Source organism: Ctenopharyngodon idella, chromosome 24 (assembly GCF_019924925.1).
Source record: "Ctenopharyngodon idella isolate HZGC_01 chromosome 24, HZGC01, whole genome shotgun sequence".
In the NCBI taxonomy this organism is placed as follows: Eukaryota; Metazoa; Chordata; class Actinopteri; order Cypriniformes; family Xenocyprididae; genus Ctenopharyngodon; species Ctenopharyngodon idella.
In genome coordinates this window covers 8,262,644-8,285,802 of record NC_067243.1, presented here as the reverse complement: position 1 = coordinate 8,285,802, position 23,159 = coordinate 8,262,644, and the positions used below count along the sequence as shown (strand labels likewise).

The 23,159-nt window shown below is 38.2% G+C and overlaps 3 protein-coding genes across 6 annotated transcripts; 2 read left to right on the top strand and 1 right to left on the bottom strand.

Annotated features, from left to right (window-relative positions):
• The first annotated feature begins 102 nt into the window (after nt 1–102).
• On the top strand, nt 103–8,586 carry depdc7b (DEP domain containing 7, paralog b). 4 transcript variants are annotated; one of them, XM_051883909.1, is made up of 9 exons: nt 103–475; nt 2,997–3,438; nt 3,532–3,659; nt 6,454–6,646; nt 6,727–6,977; nt 7,056–7,198; nt 7,641–7,766; nt 7,855–7,930; nt 8,275–8,585. In XM_051883909.1, exons 1-9 carry the CDS (start codon nt 412–414, stop codon nt 8,496–8,498), a joined length of 1,647 nt encoding a protein of 548 aa, XP_051739869.1. In that variant the 5' UTR covers nt 103–411; the 3' UTR covers nt 8,499–8,585. The 4 variants fall into 4 exon arrangements, with proteins under 4 accessions (XP_051739869.1, XP_051739871.1, XP_051739870.1 ...); XM_051883911.1 differs by lacking the exon at nt 103–475 and adding an exon at nt 695–1,061; XM_051883910.1 differs by lacking the exon at nt 103–475 and adding an exon at nt 2,300–2,919 and having other exon boundaries at nt 3,559–3,659; nt 8,275–8,586.
• A 936-nt stretch (nt 8,587–9,522) lies between these two features.
• Nucleotides 9,523–11,332, top strand: ppib (peptidylprolyl isomerase B (cyclophilin B)). Its single transcript, XM_051883914.1, has 5 exons — nt 9,523–9,774; nt 10,183–10,296; nt 10,377–10,470; nt 10,650–10,834; nt 10,956–11,332. Exons 1-5 carry the CDS (start codon nt 9,640–9,642, stop codon nt 11,076–11,078), a joined length of 651 nt encoding a protein of 216 aa, XP_051739874.1. The 5' UTR covers nt 9,523–9,639; the 3' UTR covers nt 11,079–11,332.
• A 390-nt stretch (nt 11,333–11,722) lies between these two features.
• snx22 (sorting nexin 22) lies at nt 11,723–22,348 on the bottom strand. The gene is made up of 6 exons (XM_051883915.1): nt 22,169–22,348; nt 16,081–16,269; nt 14,546–14,640; nt 13,165–13,203; nt 12,139–12,206; nt 11,723–12,048 (listed from the first exon to the last, which is right to left on the bottom strand). The coding sequence occupies exons 1-6, from the start codon at nt 22,256–22,258 to the stop codon at nt 11,861–11,863; spliced, it is 669 nt and encodes a 222-aa protein (XP_051739875.1). The 5' UTR covers nt 22,259–22,348; the 3' UTR covers nt 11,723–11,860.
• Nucleotides 22,349–23,159: the final 811 nt, after the last annotated feature.

The window sequence follows — 23,159 nt, the reverse complement described above, 5'->3', positions numbered from 1 at the left end:
AAATATCCATCTATTTTTGTTCATGAGCCAAATGTTGCCACATGTCCCGGGTTATGGCCGTCATAAATACACCAGTAAACTTTGAACTGAAATACCAAAATGAGATGTACACATTGAACTTTCCTGATAGAGTTGAGTTATTCTCCTTCACCTGCAGCTCAGACATGTCTGAAACCTCACCCTGCACATTCTGCCTCGGCCAATCAACTTTGTTTTCTTTTGTTTGCTTCTGTTTGGATCCAGAACGGTGTAATTTAGCCACTGATTGGTGGAGGGGAAGTTTGAGTCAAACAGACTCCAGACCGAGCCGTTTGTCTTTGTTTGATCTGGAGAGCTCTGGGAATCTGGACCGTCCTGTGTTGTGGTGAGCGGTCGGGCAGCGGACTTCAGGCTCGAACAGTAACTGTGTGCATGTGTGTTGCTCTAAGATTTGCATCTCAGATGAAACTTGGCCTCGGATGCACCCTGGAATCAGGTATCATTGCAGTCAAACTGCCCTCTAGTGGTGGAAATGCATGTGTAGGTCACAGTTATTCAGGTCAGCAGTGCCAGAGCATTATGGGTTTCAATATATCAAACCAGTTTGGATCAGCCAAATGTTTGATTCAACAAGATCTGAGTTAGAATTTGTGCCTTTGTTTGTTTGCTCTGTTTGTCTCTCTTGAATGTTTTTTTTATTCAGACAGGTAAAAAATTGCTATATGTTTGTCTACTCTAAAACTATTCTATACTACTAGATTTCCTCTCTAAACTGTACTGTGTGATTGACAGTTGTGAAAAAAAAAATTATGTAACAGATTTCAAACAAAAGGTCAGCTGAATAATTCATATGCTAGCATCTCCTTGATCCTTAGACATGTTATGGTTTCATTTTTCTCTTGGACATCAAACAAAGATTTGTTTTAAGATGTTTCATTCAGGTATTTGAAGCCCCTCGGGCATCTGGCAGAGTTTTCGCCGCAACTATTTCAAGTTCGGCAGAGAAACCTGCACAGAGACATTCCCTACACTTACCCAAATTAAAAACAGCAGGAACCACAAAGGACAAAGAAAGATGTGGGGTGAGAGAGAGAGAGAGGTGACCATAGAGAAACACAGATAACAGAATGGTATATTAACCACCTTTGATCACAGGTCACATGGCTGTGTTCCCCAGAGAGAGTGTGTTTACATGTGAACCTGAAAGTGATACGACAAACACATCCTTCATTTCATATGATGACAGGAGAGATCCATCTGCCTCAGACACGGAAAACAGAAACAGCTGCCAAAAAGGAGAGACAGAAATAAACCTTTAGAATGTTACAAACAATAGAAAGACAGACAGACAGACAGATAGATAGATAGATAGATAGATAGATAAACAGACAGACAGACAGATAGATAGATAGATAGATAGATAGATAGATAGATAGAGAAACAGACAGATGAATGGATGGATTGATGGATGGACGAACAGACAGACAGATAGATAGATAGATAGATAGATAGATAGATAGAGACGGACGGACGGACGGATGGATGGATTGATGGACGGACGGACGGACGGACGGATGGATGGATGGATGGATTGATGGACGGACGGACAGACAGACAGACAGACGGATGGATGGATGGATAGAAAGATAGACAGACAGAGACGGATGGATGGATGGATGGATGGATGGATGGATGGATGAATGGATGGATGGTTGGATGGATGGATTGATGGACGGACGGACGGACAGACAGATAGACAGACGTATGGATGGATGGACGGACGGACGGACGAACAGACAGACAGACAGACAGACGTATGGATGAATGGATGGACAGAGAGACAGACAGATAGATAGATAGAAAGATAGACAGACAGAGACAGACGGATGGATGGATGGATGGATTGATAGATGGACGGACGGACGGACAGACATAGACAGACGTATGGATGGATGGATGGATTGATGGATGGACGGACAGACAGATAGACAGACGGATGGATGGATGGATGGATGAATGGATGGACGGAGAGACAGATAGATAGACAGACAGATAGATAGATAGAAAGAGACAGACAGGTAGATAGATAGAAAGATAGACAGACAGAGACAGACGGATGGATGGATGGATGGATTGATGGACGGACGGACGGATGGACAGACAGACAGACGGATGGATGGATGGATGAATGGATGGACGGAGAGACAGACAGATAGATAGAAAGATAGACAGACAGAGACAGACGGATGGATGGATGGATGGATGGATGGACGGACAGACAGATAGACAGATGTATGGATGGATGGATTTATGGATGGACGGACGGACACAGATAGATAGATAGTTCAACAGAATGATTTTTATTTGTTAATTGTGTAAAATTGTCTTAAATCATGGCAGCCCCTTAAATAATGAATCAAAAAGGAGATGATAAAGAAATAAAGGTGGATATTACGTCCGGTGCATTCATTATAAGGTCTAGTTGAGCGCATAGTATTGTGGGATACAGTACCCAGTCTAATACGCTTTAGTTGTATACTGCATATTTTCTCAAATGTAGTAGACCTAGATACATTTTCTAGATAAATTTAAATCCAGATCATTTGCATACTGTTCACAGTGTTCATCTGTATATACAGTATACTGCACATGTTGTAGGCTCAGAGCAGTGTGGTGGTGAGCTATTCCGAATGTAGCCTCATTTATTTAAAGATACTTTGCTGCCACCTAGTGTTGAATCTGGATGTTGTTTTATGTAGGCCTGATTCACCGTTAGCCAATCATGCAGAGGTCGCTAATGAGCTGCTGTTGATTAATGAGAAGCTGATGAGTTTGAGTCAAATCTGCAGAGAGGAAAGGACAGCATGGCTTCAGTTCAAGATAAAGTTGCTGCATTTAATATTGTGGGGAAATTATACAGTCCCATGAACCGACCTCTCGGTAATGTCAACTTTAAGCTAGTGTGTTTTAATTTTAAGGACAGAAGATCACAGTAAAATGCTTTTATGTTTCTTCAGAACACAGATTGATCAGCAGACCTCAAGATGAACAAACCAACAAGGTTCAAAACAAAGAAATCTGGAGCCACATCATCACTGTTCTACAGGCTCAAGTGAAGGTCAAGAAACGCAGGCAACATCTGAAATCTCACGATAACTGCTTTCTGGGCTCGGATGCAGTGGATGTCATCCAGGCTTATCTTACTCAGAATCAGGTTCTCGGAGATTCCCTGGTCTCCAGAGCCATGGTGGCACGCCTGTGCCAGGTGCTGCTGGACTGTAAAGTGTTCGAGGCGGTGGGAACCAAAGTTCTGGGGAAGATCAGTAAACCAGGAGTCTTCCAGGACAGCAGCAGCAGCCTCTACAGATTCCTGAACGTGGAGGATCCGTCCCTGGACATGCTTGAAATGGCGCTTCTCCCTCCCAGTGAAGAGAGCTTGATGAACATCACACCATGCAGGTGTTTCAGATTGCTGTAGATGTTTATGGTGCAGCACTGAATGATTTTATTCTGTATTTGCATTATAATGATTGCAGTTATTGGCCTTTTTAGGCAGGACATCATGTTATTCTCTCATAGCACACCTGTGAAGCCAAGCCAGGCATTGGATCGCCTCATGGAGAAGCTGGACTTGACAGGACTTGTCGGTTCTCCTCCCAATGAATATCTTCCACCATCTGGTAAGACCTTTGTTCAGATTTTGCTTATGTTTGAGGTACAAAGACTGTGCTTGTAATTTACGGACTATTTTTCATGCATGCATGCATCTAACTAAATAACCAGCTATCTCTTAATTTTCTTTAATCCAATTTTGTTTTAAATAGTTAAAGGCCCCTGTAGTCAATAATTTTATCCCTAAAACTCATCTTTGATCACCAAAATGACATATTTAAACATTTCCTTGGAAAAAAAATTCTTAATGCCTTAAAATAGCTTGAATGTAACTCTACACCCTTGCCTCATTTAATATACGTGCTTCTATGAATATGTAAATTAGCCCCGCCTCCACTCACACCAGTTCAGAGATCCACTCGTTGGCTATCACATGTTGACGTGATTGGTTACAAGGTAGTTCGTGACGTCAGAAACACCAGCGATTTCATACCGTGTTTTTGAGACTGTCTTTGGTTCACTGCAGTTTTATTTTATTTTTTTACTTTGCAGACAAGCTTTTTTAAAATATTTTAAACAAAGTTGGATTAAAAATTAAGACATTAAAAAAACTTGCTTGCCTCAAAGTTTAAAATTTAATTGTCACTTGTAAATCTCATAATTCTTCGTATTAGTGTAGTATTGCAAAAATTTTTTTTTTTTTTTTTTTTTAATCCAACTATCCAATTATTATTCAGACATACAGTGCTCAGCGTAAATGAGTACACCCCCTTTGAAAAGTAACATTTTAAACAATATCGAAATGAACACAAAAACAATTTCCAAAATGTTGACAAGACTAAGTTTAATATAACATCTGTTTAACTTATAACATGAAAGTAAGGTTAATAATATAACTTAGATTACACATTTTTTCAGTTTTACTCAAATTAGGGCGATGCAAAAATGAGTACACCCCACAACAAAAACTACTACATCTAGTACTTTGTACGGCCTCCATGATTTTTAATGACAGCACCAAGTCTTCTAGGCATGGAATGAAGAAGTTGGCGACATTTTGCAACATCTATATTTTTCCATTCTTCAAGAATGACCTCTTTTAGAGACTGGATGCTGGATGGAGAGTGATGATCAACTTGTCTCTTCAGTATTCCCCATAGGTGTTCGATTGGGTTCAGATCAGGAGCCACTGAATCACTTTCACCCTGTTCTTCTTCAGAAATCCAACAGCGGCCTTAGATGTGTGTTTAGGATCATTGTCATGTTGGAAAAGTGCATGAAGACCAAGGGCATGGAGTGATGGTAGCATCTTCTCTTTCAGTATAGAGCAGCACATCTGTGAATTCATGATGCCATCAATGAAATGCAGCTCCCCGACACCAGCAGCACTCATGCAGCCCCACATAAGGACACTGACACCACCATGTTTCACTGTAGGCACCATGCATTTTTCTTTGTATTCCTCACCTTTGCGACGCCATACAGTTTTGAAGCCATCAGTTCCAAAAACATTTATCTTGGTCTCATCACTCCAGAGTATAGAGTCCCAGTAGTCTTCATCTTTGTCAGCATGGGCCCTGGCAAACTCTAGGTGGGCTTTTTTGCACCTGGGCTTTAGAAGAGGCTTCTTTCATGGACGGCACCCATGCATGCCATTCCTCTGCAGTGTATGCCGTATTGTGTCACGGGAAATAGTCACCCCGGTTTGGCTTTCTACTTCTTTAGATAACTGCAGTGAACTTGCATGCCGATTTTCTTCAACCCTTCTCATCAGAAGACGCTCCTGTCGAGGTGTTAACTTCCGTGGAGGACCTGAACGTCTCTGTGAGATGGCTGCAGTTCCATCTTTTTTTAAATTTTTGTACCACTTTCGCTACAGTATTCTGACTGATAAGGAAAGCTTTGCTGATCTTCTTGTAGCCTTCACCTTTCTGGTGTAAAGAAATTATTTTCTTTCTTAGGTCTTGTGACATTTCTCTTCCATGTGGTGCCATTGCTGACAGTATGAAATGGGAAGGGGTTTTAACACCCTTTTATAGTCAACTGTCTGCTGGACACCTGTGTAATGAATAATTAGACTCACCAGTGGTTGAATTCTTGTGAAATTAGACATTTGTAGTCTAAAATTTAGCTTTGCTCCAGAGACTTTCAGTGGGGTGTACTCATTTTTGCATCACCCTAATTTGAGTAAAACTGAAAATTTTGTTCTCCAAGTTATATTATTAACCTTACTTTCTTGTTATAAGTTAAACAGATGTTATATAAAACTTAGTCTTGTCAACATTTTGGAAATTGTTTTTGTGTTCATTGAGATATTGTTTAAAATGTTACTTTCATTTACGTTGAGCACTGTACTTGTTTGGCCTAAAACACTGTGGTCGTGGTCATCCAGTTTGAAGTGTTGACTACAAAAAATTTCACATTTTCCATTGGCGTGTTCTCTCCGTATTTATGATTCTTTGCAGTCTTTAGCCACTGCCTACAAAGCACTGGATCCTCACTGGAAACTGAAAGTCATTTGTGCTTAATGTTTACTCTTTGAATTCTTGCATCTGGGAAAAATGCAAGTCAACATCATTATGACAAAGTTTGCTAAGAAGTATTTCCTACTAAAGCAAGGTGGTATTTGACTCTGGTAAGCGTATCCATAGCAGATTGGTGGGAGTGGCCTTGGACTGCAACATGGCCACTGCCAGTGCATTATGGGTGTTTTCCTACCTATTTGTCAAAAGGAAAGACAACAGCCCTTTTTTCTCTTTCTCTAATGAGGTAGCAATGTTCTACTGTATAGGCAGCCATGTTTTATTGAAAGCCCATTTGAAGCACCCCTTTAACAGTTTATTGATATGAACTCTCCTTCAGTGGTCAGAGAAGTGTGGCACGAGCAGACGGTACGGAAGCTGTCACAGCTGATAGATCTCCCCCTGCTGGAGGGGGTGCTGAACTGCGCAAAGATTGTGTCTCCCCCATCCCGTGGCAGTGATAATGAGCCTGACCTGCTCTACACCAGCAACTACCTCGATCGAGAGGTTCTGAAGGCCTTCAAAGAATCACAGTGAGAAATCTTCACATTTAAACTGTCAAGAAACCTAATGACACTCAGGTGAGCCTAATAATTTGTCTTCCTCCACCCAGAGCTGATGTTTGGTTATCAGCAGCCATAGACCTGCTGGATTTCCTTCCAGATCAGCTGGTGGTGGAGGTGAGCAGAGAGCTGCCCACATTGTCCTATGAGGAAGAGGATGGCCAGGTCAGACCCTCAGGCCATGATGAATGTAAATTACTGCTGTTTCATGTACTGGACAAACACTACGGACACATGGACCGCAAGCCTCTCCTCTGTGACAGCATGACAGACGTCTACACCGAGATCATGGAACTCCTGGGTAAAGCTAACGCTCCTCAAATGATTCATTCTTTCCAAAAAACAATGTGTCTGAACATCTGTTTACCTGTATATCTAGTGAAAGGGAAGTTTGAACAAGCTTTGGAAGTTCTGCAGCTGACGCTGAAGCTGCTGTCTGCGTCTGCACGCGAGGAACTGCGCAGACTGCTGGAGTTTATGGCAGCATCTGCAGACGCTGCGAATGTCCGCCTGCACAAAGAAGTGAGGAGTCCTAATGCATGTGACAAGTTATTCACCTCACACCTGCCATGTTTACTATGGCAAGCCATTTTAGCTTAAAATGTTCCCAGCGTTACTCGTTGTAATTTCGTTTTTATTAGTAGGAATTAAATTAAAGAGCTCTCTAATTCACTTATTACTAGTAACCAACACAATTACAGAGCTCTACTATTGAATTTTTACTAGTTATGTCTCCATTGACTTACATTTTTAATTACAGAGCCCTACAACTGAATTTTTACTTGGTTACTAGTAATAATTGGATTAGAGAGCTCTCTAATTGTATCTGTTCCTAGTAAGAACTGAATTGAAGTGCTCTCTAATTCTTACTAGTAAAAATGCAATTACGACGAGTAATGCTGGGAACATTTTAAGCTAAAACGGCTTGCCATAGTTTGCACTTATTTTGAATATGATATTTCAGATTGAAAACCGGGTGGTTGTGAAGAAGACATTCTCCAGAGCCATCATCCAGAGCAAGAGTCTGACGAAAGAAAAGATGGACCTGCTGATGCTCTTCATGCTCGACAACCACCAGGAGATCTTCAAGGTTTCTCTCATTTATGTGCTTTTAATGAATTACTGATATAATACAGAAAGAAGCAGTTGTTGTGCATAACGGTTTGACCTTTTATTAGATTCCAGGTTCTCTTCACAAACTGGTCAGTGAGAAACTGGATGATATTGTGAAACACAGAGATTCTGTGACTACCGGTATGATGTTTACAGTGTTTTACTTTTTTTTTTTTTTTTTTTTTTTTTTTAAGTTATTAGTAATATTTTAAATTAGCGTTTATATTTTTAGTTTTAGTAATGAAGCTTTTGTCACTTCAGTTTTAGATCACTTTTAGTTCATTTAATTACTATTTGGGTTTATAGTTAAATTTGAATAGTTATTTTAGTGCTTTATTTCATTTTAGCTTTATTTAAATGAACAAATAATTTTACTTATCAATAATAACCCTGGATATTTATATATTATTGTTTGACCATTTATCTTAGTCATGATCATGTTCGTGTGACAAGTATTTATAGCATTTATCTTCTGAATATTCTAGACACCCCACTTTGTCAGCGACTGCCAAGAGACGCATACTCAGAGACTATAAAGGACGTGACTAAAAACGAGCTGTACTCTCTCCTGAAAAACATTGACGAAAACACCAAATATTCCCTGAAAGAGAAGAAGCGACTCCTGGCACAGTTTTATAAGGGACATCCGGACATCTTCACGCAGTATTTTGGGTCTAGACTGAGCACACTAAACCTTCTTGAAGTTTAAGTTCACTGTGTGCTGTAAATGCTTTTTGTGAATGTCTTTATCCAAATAAATCAAAATAAACACATTTAAGTGTCAAATAAGAACTGAGTATGTGTCTTTGAATAGTAGCCTATAGATTTGATTTTCCACCTTAGTGGGAGAATTGTTCTTGATAGGCAGTGTTGCCAAGTCTGCGGTTTTCCCATGAAATTGGGCTACTTCAACACTGTTGCTGCGGGTTGTTTTTCCCCATGTCTGCGGGTTGAAGCGACCTTTAGCCCCTGGAATGTGAACCGTGCCAAAAACGCTGATTTTACCCCCCGGAACACAATTTTTACTGGAGGACTCCTTCTGAAGCGCAATTGGGCTAGTTTTGAGTAGCAATTGGGTGGATTTTGTTGTGAAAAACTGGCAACCCTGTTAATAGACCTACAAATACATTACACTTAATAAATAGTACTGAAAATATACTCCTACTTTTGTAGTTTATAGCATTCATAGATGTAAGTGGGAGCGTTTCACAAATGGATTGTTCAGTTTGTGCAATATTATGTTCATAGCTACACCAAAAACATGCAACAAAATGCATTTCTGCAATTGATTGTAATTCAAACTTAAGTTGTGAGCAACTCTTCTTGCTATGCTTATTTTTTGTTTTGTAATGTATGTATATGTTTTGTACTGAGGCACATATATATATATATATATATATATATATATATATATATATATATATATATATATATATATTATATATATCTATCGCAAGCATTTTGTCTTATAAGTTTGCTAAATATGTCCTGTGCCTTTAATGCTGATGCGTCTCCATAAGCAGCTGTGGCTCCGTCCATTCTTTACGCGTTTCAAACTCTGATTGGTTCTCCAAACTTAGACAGACATAAGCCCGTCCAATCAGAATCCGATGGGTTGGGACACGTCACATAGAGCAGAGTGCGCTTCCAGCAGCTGTTCTCGGATCAGTTTGAGTTGCGCACAGCGTCAAGTGTTCCTTATTTACTTAGCTGTTCCTGGATCAGTTCTAGCGCTCAAATCCCGCCCGGGATTGATACTGACGTCTAGGCGCAGCTCAAATCTCCTCCCCGGATGCCCCAGAAACCCTAAAACACAGTCATCGCCACACACTCACTTTTTTGGGTCGTTCATGGTGCGGATCTGCGAGAGGAGGATGAAGTTTTTGGTGGCAGTCACATTGATCGTTGGCTCGGTGATTTTCCTGCTTTTCCCGAGCGGATCGGATGCGGATGAGAAGAAAAAAGGACCTAAAGTCACGGCTAAGGTACAGTGGCGCTGCGCTACATTCACTGCAGGCCTATTGGACACAATTGATAGAATTCGGATTTCAGCTCGAATTACTAATGTTGCGTTTACACTTAAATTCAGCGTGTCCGATTCGCGGAGCCAGTTTCTTTTTGTTTGCAAAGCATCCCTGTTTTTTTCATTCGCTTAAGTTCATTGGTTTTGTGCAAAATATAATATAATATACTGTAATAAGGCAGGTAACACTACACAAATGTTTTATAACTTACAATAATAAAATGTTGCATCGGTATTTGTCACTTGATCTATAATCTAATGATAGATTAGGGGTTTATAACCTCTTGTCGGAGTGGAATTCCTATAATATAGTAATGCATCTGCAGAACTGATGTTTGATGTGTGACTCTGGATTTGGTTGTTTCCCAAGGTGTACTTTGACATCAGGATTGGAGATGAGGATGCAGGACGGATAGTCATTGGACTCTTTGGAAAGACTGTCCCTAAAACAACGGAAAATTTCCTCCAGCTGGCCACAGGAGAGGTGAGTGTGTCTGTCCACTGGGGGTCAGTATTCATGAATCATAGTGAAATGAATCTAAATTATGCGATTCTGACTTACAGAAAGGATTTGGTTACAAGGGCAGCAAGTTCCATCGGGTGATTAAAGACTTCATGATCCAGGGAGGAGATTTCACTAGGGGAGATGGAACCGGAGGTATAGAAATACTAAAAACCTTGATTGAAATCAAGTTATCTTTGTTATCATTCATATTTTCATAAGATTAGAACTCGAAGTCATACTTTTTTTCTTTTTTGAGGTCTTTCAGATGCCAAACATAGGCAGTAAACCTCTGTTTATTAGCTCAAGGAGTATTACTTTCTGTCTTTTTGTAGGCAAGAGCATTTATGGAGACCGTTTCCCTGATGAGAACTTCAAGCTGAAGCATTACGGCCCTGGTTGGCTCAGCATGGCCAATGCCGGCAAAGACACCAATGGCTCCCAGTTCTTCATCACCACAGTCCAAACGCCCTGGTTGGACGGCAAACACGTTGTGTTTGGCAAAATCCTGGAGGGCATGGTGAGTATCTCCACTTCGTCCATCTGTGGAGATGTTAATCTGCTCTTCCATATTTAACCAATCTTTACATATAGAAGTGCTTTACTGCAGTGATTTTTGAGCATTTCCCTTTGTCTTGAAGGATGTGGTGAGAAAGATCGAGGGAACAAAGACGGATGGGCGGGATAAACCTCTCAAGGACGTCATTATCCACGACAGTGGCAAGATCGAAGTGGAAAAGCCTTTTGCAGTAGCTAAAGAGTAATTTAAGTTTGAGGGAACAACAGGACTCTGGGTTTAAGGGGATTGAATTTGGTGCCACTAGAGATCTAGTGGAAAGATAGTGTGTGTGTATGTGCTTTTGGTGCTCCGCCCCCTCGTGGGACCGTCACACACCAGTCCTGATCCGCAGAGCGGCACTTCCTGGGTCCAGTTCTAACAGGCATTCCAATCGGTCAGACTTCTGACCCAACCTGCTTTTATAATCAAATCTTCAATAAAGGATCCAGATTTTCTTAATGTTGTTATCTTGCTTGATAATTACTTGTTTTTTGACCATGAATAAATCGGACACTTTTTATTTAATAGAAATGCTCTTAATAAAAAGGCTTGTGTTGTTTCAAAATACAGATAAATGGCTTGGAACCGTTAAAGTCAGTGACTTAAGCTCAGGTTTGAAATGTGAAATTTTATATTTTATTGAAATTTAAAAGATAAAAATTTCATAAATATATAAACTGAATGTAAAAATGTTTAAATATCTTATTTGTTAAAATTTTTCTATGACAATCAAAAATCTGATTTTACTATGGTAAAAATCTTTTTTAAAGTCAGTACAACATAGTAAAGTATGACTGTAATTATACATCATGCATAATGATTAATGGAGCTCCTATATTTTTTGTAAACTATATTTTCTTTTATTTTAAGGTTGGAAAATGACCTTGACCGTTTTGTAAGATTTACATAAAGATGAAAGATTCAGTCGATATAAACATGCAAAGGCACGTTTAAAGCAGTTGCTAGGCAACACTGCAGTGATTGCACTTATATTCTCTGTGACTCTGAGCTGATGTCGCTTCTGTTTATGGTAATAGTGGGGATTCTCGGATGCACGGGCAGCTCTGGTGCACAGGCGAGGCCGCTGGGTTTACCACTGCTCTTTTTGAAGCTCACTTTGACATCTCTAGGATAGAAACCCTGCAGCACACCGGCCGTCACGATATCAGGGAGATCTGAGGGGGAAATGACCACAACAGAATGTGTTTTGGTTGTAAAAAAGACATTTCTGTAATAATGACATCACAACAATCTGCCAGGTTTACCTGATCTAGATTCATGCTGGTAAGGGTCAGTTGAGAAACCAACTACTCGCTGATGGAATGACTGAAATCTATAAAAAGACATTGTTCAGAAAACATTAATGCTGTTTAGAATAAATAAAACTGAATCCAAATGTGGGAGGAATTTATAAGCAGGTTAAAGTGTTAGTTCACCCAAAAATGAAAATTATGTCATTAATTATTCACCCTCATGTCGTTCCACACCTTCGTTCATCTTCAGAACACAAATTAAGACATTTTTGATAAAATCCGATGGCTCAGTGAGGCCTATTCCCAGCAAGATAATTAACACTTTCAACGCCCAGAAAGCTACTAAAGACATATTTAAAACAGTTCATTTGACTACAGTGGTTCAACCTTAATGTTATGAAGCACTGGGAATACTTTTTGTGTGGCAAAAAGCTAAATAACGACTTTATTCAACAATATCTAGTGATGGGCGATTTCAAAACACTGCCTCATGAAGCATCGAAGCTTTACAAATCTTTTGAATCAGTGGTTCAAACTGCCAAAGTCATGTGATTTCAGTAAATGAGGCTTCATTACATCAAAAGTGTTTCAAAATTGCAATGGTTCACCACTGGGGGGCGTGACTTTGGCAGTTTGGAACCACTGATTCGAAACAAAAGATTCGTAAAGCTTCGAAGCTTCATGAAGCAGTGTTTTGAAATCACCCATCACTAGATATTGTTGAATAAAGTCGTTATTTTGTTTTTTTGGCGCACAAAAAGTATTCTCGTCGCTTCATAACATTAAGGTTGAACCACTGCAGTCACATGAACTGTTTTAAATATGTCTTTAGTAGCTTTCTGGGCATCTGAAAGTGTTAATTGTCTTGCTGTGAATGGAGGCCTCACTGAGCCATCGGATTTTATCAAAAATATCTTAATTTGTGTTCTGAAGATGAACGAAGGTCTTACAGGTGTGGAACAACATGAGGGTGAGAAATTAATGACAATTTTCATTTTTGGGTGAACTAACCCTTTAAAGAGATGAGGATGAACATACCTATATCCTTGCTCTTGACAGTCATCTGACTGGTTTTCACTGAAAAATGACAATTAGAGCATTAATAACAAGTTAACATTATCACTAAATTTACTAAATATTGTTATGATTTATTAAATTGTTAACTGATTAAATGATTTTCCTTAAAAGTCCCCTAATATGCTATTTTAAAGGCTCCTACAATAGGTTTACATGCATTCAAAAAACACTTTTTCTCATAATATACATTGAATCCTTTATTAAACAATTTCAGACACCGTGAGAAAAGAGCTGATGTTGCAGTCTCTCTAAATCCCTCCTTTCTAAAAGCCTACTCTGCTCTGATTGGTCAGACAGTCCAGTCTGTTGTTAAAGTGCCCCTATTATGCTTTGACAACAGACCATAGCCCAGTCTGTTGTGATTGGTCTACTCTGCTCTGATTGGTCGGATGGCCCAGTTTGTTGTGATTGGTCTACCGTTTTTTGTGCATGTCAGAAACGAAACTGCCATTAGCATATTTGAACTTCAGATCTTCAACAGCACTTGATACACAGTGATACGAACAGTAACAATGGTGTCGGTTTTACCGTATCAATCCGTGCACGAGCCCTCATCCTTTTGAAGTGCATGTAAACTGTATTTTAGGGCCGCCCCCGACTAAAGATTTTTTTTAGTCGACTGTTAGTCATTCATTTAAGCCGTTAGTCGGGAGAGAAAGGAACACAAGTTTGTCGACGTTGTCAGGGAAAAGCGTTAGAGCATGTAAAGTTGCTAACGTTAGGCTACTACTTAGCCTACATGTTTTAAATGATAAGTCATATTTGAGGTCACGTGTAACCTTTTTGTGGTCAATCTTTACCCTATCGAAATGTTCCCACACTTTGGATTTTCTGCCCGACATATTACCACATGGATCAGCCCTGTTAACGATCTCTCACTGCGGGACTTCGTCAATTCCTGTGGAGGTTTTTTCTGTGGCTCCCGACTAAAAAAATGTAGTCTGCCAAGCCTCTTCTCGTCGACTATAAGAGGGCAGCGCTAGTGGATTTGCTTTGGCAGGGCAGAACACAGCATTTTCTAAACATGTCAACAACACAAACTAACTTTTCCAGTCTCAGCCACAACTACAGTGTTGGGGCAAAGTAGACGTTGTTCACGGGCAGCCAATGAATACCATATGCTGCTGGCATTATGCAAATGTGTTACAAACATACGCAGTAAGACCGGAATTACCGACGACTCGTTTCAGAATCGGTTCTTTCTTTTAGGAGACAATAACTCCATTTATCTTGCACTTTGATCTATGAAACTTTGAAGGCAATTTGCGAAAAAAAGGCATAATAGAGCACTTTAATGAATATATATTGCTAGATTAAACTGTGATCTGGTGTAAACACATACTCAGAGCTGCAGTTCTTGCTCGCTGAATGAAAATGTTTGACCTCCAGGAAGTCCAGGAGCTCTTGAGGAACAAAATCATTCTGATACAGAATCACCTGCAATTGGCAGCCAATGAAAAAACATTACAACCTCAGTATGACATTATATTACAATGTTAATATATTATAATGATATTTTATATACACTACAGTTCAAAAGTTTGGGGTCAGTTAAGGACTTTTTCTCACCAAGGCTGCATTTATTTGATCAAAAATAGAGTAAAAACAGTAATATTGTGAAATATTATTACAATTTAAAATACAAATATGCTGATTTGGTGCTCAAGAACCATTTATTGTTATCAATATTGAGAAAAGTCGTGCTGCTTAAAGGGTTAGTTCACCCAACAATGAAAATAATGTCATTTATTACTCACCCTCATGTCATTCTACACCCGTAAGGCCTTCATTCATCTTCGGAACACAAATTAAGATATTTTTGAGTAAATCCGATGGCTCAGTGAGGCCTGCATTCACAGCAATGACATTTCCTCTCTCAAGATCCATAAAGGTACTAAAAACATATTTAAAACAGTTCATGCGAGTTCAGTAGTTCTACCTTAATATTATAAAGCGACGAGAATACTTTTTGTCCGCCAAAAAAACCAAAATAACGACTTTTCAACAATATAGTGATGGGCCGATTTCAAAACACTGCTTCGGAGCTTTGCGAATCGAATCAGTGACTCGGATCACGTGATGTCAGCAGTTTAGACGTTTGATAGGAGATCCGAGTCACTGATTCGATTCGCAAAGCTCCGAAGCAGTGTTTTGAAATCGGCCCATCACTATATTGTTGAAAAGTCGTTATTTTTTTTTTTTTTGGCGCACAAAAAGTATTTTTTTTGTCGCTTTATAATATTAAGGTAGAACTACTGAACTCGCATGAACTGTTTTAAATATGTTTTTAGTACCTTTATGGATCTTGAGAGAGGAAATGTCATTGCTGTGAATGTAGGCCTCACTGAGCCATCGGATTTACTCAAAAATATCTTAATTTGTGTTCCGAAGATGAATGAAGGCCTTACGGATGTGGAACGACATGAGGGTGAGTAATAAATTACATTATTTTTATTTTTGGGCGAACTAACCCTTTAATATTTTTGTGGAAACCATGATACATTTTTGAGGATTCTTTGATGATTAGAAAGTTAAAAAGAACAGCATTTGTTAAACAGAAAATTATTATAAATGTCTTTACTGTCACTTTTGATCCGTTTATTGCATCCTTGCTGGATTTATTAATTTCTTTCACAAAAATAACATATTGAACAGTAGTGTCTAATAACAGAAAGCATACAATAACAGTATCTATTCCATATCATCATTATATTCTAATAAAAACAAAGCAATGAGGGTTGAGGAATAGCATACTACTCATACTACATTTTTGCAGTATGCTGTACATAGACTGTGACAAATAGAAATTATAATACAATAAAAGGTTATTAAAAATATTATTAAATATTATAATAGTATATATGGGCGGAGCTCCACCTGCATGTAGTCCTCCAGTTCCTGTTGTCTTTGCTCCAGCGGTTTGGTTCGCAGGTGCTGGTTTCTCTTACTAGGGAAATCGGGAGCGCGCAGAATCTTCTTCAGCTTCCTGTGAAGCGTCTGAAATTCACTGTATCGCCGTAAAACAAAGTGTTTCCTTCCATTGAAGAGAATCTCCACCCTGAAGAGCTGAAATACAAGAAAGTCCACATCGCGATTGTCAAATCAGACTTCAATAAAACTAAATAACTACCATGACAACACATCGTGTAGTGATGATAATTCACCAGCAGGAAGCGCCAGTGCTCATTCTCCAGCGCTAGTTTTGCATCAGTGCGCCCTCTAGAGCTTTGATGTGGTCACGGCAGGTTACAACAGCAGTTATTATTAATAATTATATTAATCAAGTTTGCTTTCCATCGAAAATCATTCAGGAAATATCAAAGACTATTCTCAGTGAATTACCTCATCAAAAACGACTGTACAAATGTTTAGTCTTAATATAGGTCATGTAAGTTTACACAGGTTAAATCAGCACAGGTGTGGCAGTTCTTCACAATCACACCCTGCGGCACTGAGTGGCTCTTTATGGGGCTTTATTGTCCACAACACAAGGAAATGTCAGTGTGATGTATCTAAACCCTTCATCTCCAGAGATCCTGACAGAACAACAGTGGTTTTACTGGTTATAACAGCCACTGAGCTCAATGTGAGAGAAATTTACATTGTGTAGTATGCAGGTGACTACTGTATTTCACAATACACTGCACATGATTGATCTCCTTTTTGACTTGTAATTTGGTCAAACTGCCAAGAGAGATGTTAAAAATTAAAAGAACTTTCACTTTTGAAATGAGGTCATGTGATGACAACTGATATGTTTATTGTTGCATTATGGGAATGGTTTTGAAATTCAGTATATACTATACTGGTACACAGTATAACCTTGGTGTGTGTGTGAGCAGATCTGAGAATTAGCAGTTTCCCGTTTTCCACCCATAACAAAGGAACACAGAACATTCAGTTCCACCAAACATTTCCCACTGTGAGCACAGTCTTTCGCTTCTCAATACCTCAAATATTTCTCTCGCTAAATAAGAGGCAGAGAGAGAGAGGGGGGGGGAGAGGGAAATAAAAATGATTGTTTCTCCAGCATGTTTTGACAAGTCGGTGCTCAAGCATGCTCAACACGGTGATGCAAACTACTATCTATCTATGCAGTGTTATGATTTGAAGAGCTATTTAAACATTTAAAGGTACAGTTCACCCAAAAACGAAAATTCATTTATTCAACTCATGTCGTTCTAAACCTGCACCTTTCTTCCATCAAACACAAAAGCAGATGTTAGACAGAATGTTCACACATAAATGTTTATAAATATGCATAAATACATGTTTTATACATATTAATGTATTTATTAATGCAAATACATTTATAGATACAATACATAAATATATTTAAATAAATATTTTAAATATATAATAAATATATATATTAAAAAAATTAAATATATATTAAAATAGCAATGAAAGTGAATAGGCTGTCAAACATCATAAATATAAATATTTTTAAATGTATATATACATTTATTTATAAATAAATATAAGTTAATTTACTATAATATAAATGTATAAATAAATGTTATATATTAAAATATTAATGAGCTTTTCCATACAATGAAAATTAATAGGCTGTTAAACATATAAATATATACATTTATAAATATGTACATTTCAATTTAAATAAATATACATGAATTATTAAATATTTAAATACTTGTATTATAATGCAAATGTCTAAGGTACTCGAGGCTAGTGCTGTGTCGTGAATAAGTTATGGCTGAAGGGCCTTTTTAAGCATGACGCGAAGCAATACAGCTCTAGCCTCGAGTACCGCATTGCTTTTATAAAACGGTTACCACACAATACAAATATTAAAGCCAGAAATATGTATCAATGCAACTTTCATGAAGTAAACTTTCACTAAAAGCCTTCCTTCCACCGGAAAAAAATAGTCCCTGACCGTGAACAGCAACAGAAGTTACATTATTACACCATTAGATGGAGGCAAAGACTGTCTTTGTGAGTGTGTCAGTCAGTAGTGAAGACTTTTACATTGAAAAGACTGAACTGTTGTGAACACAGAACAAGACACAACTGACAAATGCTTTGACTAGCGCTGTCAGTAACGGGAAAACCCCTTAACTGTTAAAAGGACAAGATATAGCAGCGGACATTTAAACAGATTTTTTATTATGAACATAGGACTGACCTGAAGGAAAATGCTAAATCTGAATGCAGGTAATAAACTCGCTCACTCGATCTCTTTCTCACAATACTCTTCTACATAATACAGTAAGCTTCAATGAACAATATCAATTTTTGGGCTTGTTGTGATACACAGAACCGTTGGGTGAATCGGTCATAGCTGTGTTTTATCATGAATAAAACAGCTATTGACCAATCAGAATCAAGGACAGGAACTAACCGTTTTATATATATGTATATGTTATATATATGTTAAACCATATATATATAATTCATATAAATTAATGTATGTAATAATAATAATAATAATATGAATAATAATAATTTAAATTTTTGGCATCATTTACAACACACAAGGACACATCACAATAGTAAAAGGATCATACAATAGAAAGAAAAATTCGAACTAATCAAACACAACACATGATAATGACCTTTAATTTATGAAAATTAATTTCTGTTTTTCATACAAAGCTATTTGTATGAGTTGGAGTCCATATATAGTACTTTTATGAAACTTTTTTTAAGTCCCCTTCACTTTCATTTCATGGAAAACAGCAGGCAGGACATTTAGCAGAAAAACTCACATTATGCTGGTCTGGAAGAACACGAGGGTAAGTAAATGAACGATCCCTTTAAATCAGTGAATTCTACACAATTAGCCGTGAAATTCTAGTACACCGCCTACAGAACGTACGTCTTTGTTCTCGCTGAGCTAAAGTGAGTTAGTGCAGGCGGGTGGAGAGCATTCCTGGTTGACCATGCTGAGCACACACGTCTGTTTTGGGCACCAGATTGTGTTGTGTGTTTTCGGGGTCACGAGGGCTCAATTTAAACCCAGTTTCTCCCTCTCTCGATCTTATAGAGCTCTCATTGTTGCTGATGTTCAGAGCTGGATATTTCCGATGGATGAAGAGCTTCTTTCGCACACACAACTCACTCTATTCATCTCCAGTGCAGTAATACTCATCTTTCTCGACTGTGACCTCTGACCTCCATTCTCTACAGTTCTCTGTGCTCTGAGATGTTTTCATGGCCTGCTCGAGCTGACAGGTGCGAGAGTGTGTTTGGCATTACTGCTTTGACTGACATCAACATGTTGCCGTGTGGTTTGTGATTCAGCTGTCATTTAGATGTTCTACTTTTAGCAACTGCCCCCGTTAAACCCTCCCATTCAGACTTCTGACCACAAAAGCTCCACCATTTCTGATAATAAACTAGTCAGATCATACAGAAACACGGGATGTGAGAGAAATGCACACATTCTAGTTCAAAACAGTAAAATATTAGAGTTTGCTCAGATGATTTGACTCCATCTGATGCACAAAAACTGCATAGTTTTAACTAGAAGACACACAAAACATCTTTGAAGTGTTTTGAAAGCACACTGGACTCTCTTTCCTTCACTCTTGGCTGGGTCGGTTCTGGGTGCAGCTGGACTTCATGCGACACACTGGTTGTACTATTTAAAAAGACACCAAGCAGTGCAATGAATGGTGTAAAATACTCAAATCATCCAGATTTAAGAGTAAAATTCAACATTCAGAAAAACATTTAGATCTTATTATCCATATTATGCCTACTAGTATAGGTTTTCATGCTTGAATGGTCAAAAAACACTTAATTTTTCACATATTTGACATTATTGCAGCACCTCTCTTCCCAGTCTGTCAGTAACGCTCTGTTAAAGGGATAGTTCACCCAAAAATGAAAATTATCCCATGATTTACTCACTCTCAAGCCATCCTAGATGTATATGACTATCTTCTTTCTGATGAACACAATCGGAGATTTATTAAAAAAATATCCTGGCTCTTCCAAGCTTTATAATGGTAGTGAAGGAGATTTTGAAGCCCAAAAAAGCGAATTCATCCATCATAAAAATAATCCATACGGCTTCAGGGGGTTAATAAAGGCCTTCTGAAGCGAATCTATGTGTTTTTGTATGAAAAATATCCATATTTATAACTTTATAAACTATAATAACTGGCTTCTGTAAACTATAATAACTGGCTTCAGCGGAAAAGTGACCTCTGACCTCTGATCCTCTGCGCTTCCGCGTTCATTAATACGTCATGCGACGGGTCAGAGGTCCCTCTTCCGCCAGAACTAGACTTGCGTACGGCCATTGGCGGAAGCCAGTTATTATAGTTTATAAAGTTTTAAATATGGATATTTTTCTTACAAAAACCCACCGCTTCAGAAGGCGTTTATTAACCCCCTTGAGCTGTATGGATTATTTTTATGATGGATGGATGCACTTTTTTGGGCTTCAAAATTCACTACCATTATAAAGCTTGGAAGAGACAGGATATTTTTTTATTTTAATATAACTCCGATTATGTTCATCTGAAAGAAGCGCAATGTGCTCTGATTGGTCGGCTGGACCAGTGTGTTGTGATTGGCTGACCCGTTCAAGCTGGTTTTGGAAATTTCACGCCCCTTTCCATAACCGCGAGTATCAGCTTCACGTGTAAACACGAACAATGTTGTGAGATTTTCCTTATCAATTTGATAAATTCAGGGTGGAAAAATATGGCGACAACACACTACTAATGCAACTCAAACAAGCCATATGCCTTGGGCGGGAATTGTGCAAATATTGTGACAAGTTCGTTCCCAGAAGAAAACTCAAGCCTACAATGGAGGCGTTTAGGGAGTTCAAAAACAGTGACACTGATATATAGAATAACTCCCTTTGGAGGGACTTTGTTCTTTGGAACTTTGCATGTTTTTCATGCTCAAACAGCAACATTACACACACAGCCAAATAGGTCTTTAAATGAGTTGAGATGTTTCAGACTGTCCAAAATGTGTTACGTCAAACATGTTCTGTCATATTCCTGCTCCATTCGTTCCTGTAAGTGATGACAGAGGAGTTATACCTCTCTGTTCTTTAGAACTGCATATTTCGTCATTTTTCCTTAGGTGTTAAAATCCGTTGAAGACACACCTCAGCACTTAACTAACTTGTTGTTACCTTATATTTGATTGTATTCAGAAGCATTTATCTACTGTGCTGGTACTCTGAAATCACTTATGCTTCTATTGTTCTCATTTGTTGCTTCCTACTAGTAAACAGAACATTGTCACAATGCAAACAAACCCTCTTAAAACGGTGACAAAAAAATAAAAAATAAATATATATATATAAGCGCACCAAAAATTAGTAGTCAGAAGGTCATCTAAATGCAGTGCAACAATGTTACTACAGCCCTCTTGCACATTACATTTCTACATTGTTACAAGCAACGTTGCCACAATATTAATGTTTGTTGCATTATCTGTTAAATTAATAAATGTTTCTAACTTTTGTTATACGTGTATTCAGAATAAAATATAGCCTATATTATAAATGAAAAATAAATGTAATTTAAGCACTAATTTTGTATGTCCAGTTGCTAGGCAACATGACGTCACTGAAAGTTGACAGTGCACCATCATACAACTCATACAGAATGTTATGACATTAATAATCTGAAAAACAAGGAATTTTGCAATAATTTACCATAACCATAGTTTCAGCCAAACTATTGTCAATATAGTTGAAAAATGAAACAAGATATTACAGACATGATATCTCATTAATTCACTATAGTTTTACAGTAATAAAAACAATAACTGTAGTTTTGCTGCACCTGTGGTTAACGTTATGTAAAGAGAAGCCGCAAGGGATGACTAATAAATTAATTTTCAGCCTTCAACATTAATGACAGAACTACAAAATCACGTGGAAAACGTCAAACTCACGTTCGCTCTCTATTATATTTCAGTCCTGACTGAGGAACCACAAATATACACGAGTTTCTGTGTGACTTACTTTGCGCAACTTTCCCGTCTCGTCCACTTCCCTCATGAGAGACGGAATAAAGACCTCGATGACTGGAGATACACACTGATGATCCAACATCCCAAACACACGCGCGCGCACAGATCACAGACTGAACTGAAGATCAGCTCCGTGTGTTCAGACAATCCGCCGTGGATCTCCAGAGCTCCTCCTCCCAGACACACACACACACACACACACACACACACACACACACACACACACAGAGCTGAGAAAAATAAAGCCATTCATACAGAATGACATACATTTGATGGTTAAGAGCTGGAACACTGCACAAATTAATTAACTAATTAATTCGTATTCAAAAAATTACCAATAGGCCTACAAGTAGCCTAAACAAATGCCAGATGGTTTAAAAAAAAAAAACTGAGGGATTAAAAAATATCAATATTATTGTCATCACTGTCGTGTCCGATTTTTTGTCCAATCAAATTCTCTCTAGAATGAGAATGTCCCGCCCTCTAATATTGCCAGCGAAACACGAGTCATCGCTGTGATGCGAACTAATTAGCCTTTTTCACACTTCCGTGTTTCGTGTTACACCTCGGCATCGCAGGTTAAATTTACTTCCAGCGACGTCTAATCGTAAATGTTGTGTTGTTGTAAGAGACTACATTAAATATATATTTTTTGCGTTCCCATTTGTTCAAATAGCAAAAGGAAAAACTCCACAATAGTGTTTTCACAACTTTCAAAAGAGGATAACGGCAGTCAGAAGAGAAAAATATGTAAATTTGACCGTTACTCCCATAGACATAATAAATACATTATGTCTATGGTTACTCCCACAGCCGCTGTATTAGAAACACCCTCACATCAGCGTTAACTTTTTTTTTTTTTTTTTTTGTAATTTGATGTAAAGCTAATATAATACAAAGTATAATGTTATAAATATACATTAAAAAAAATGTAAAAATGAAAATATAAAAAACGTTGCAGGATTTACGATGCTGATGACCGT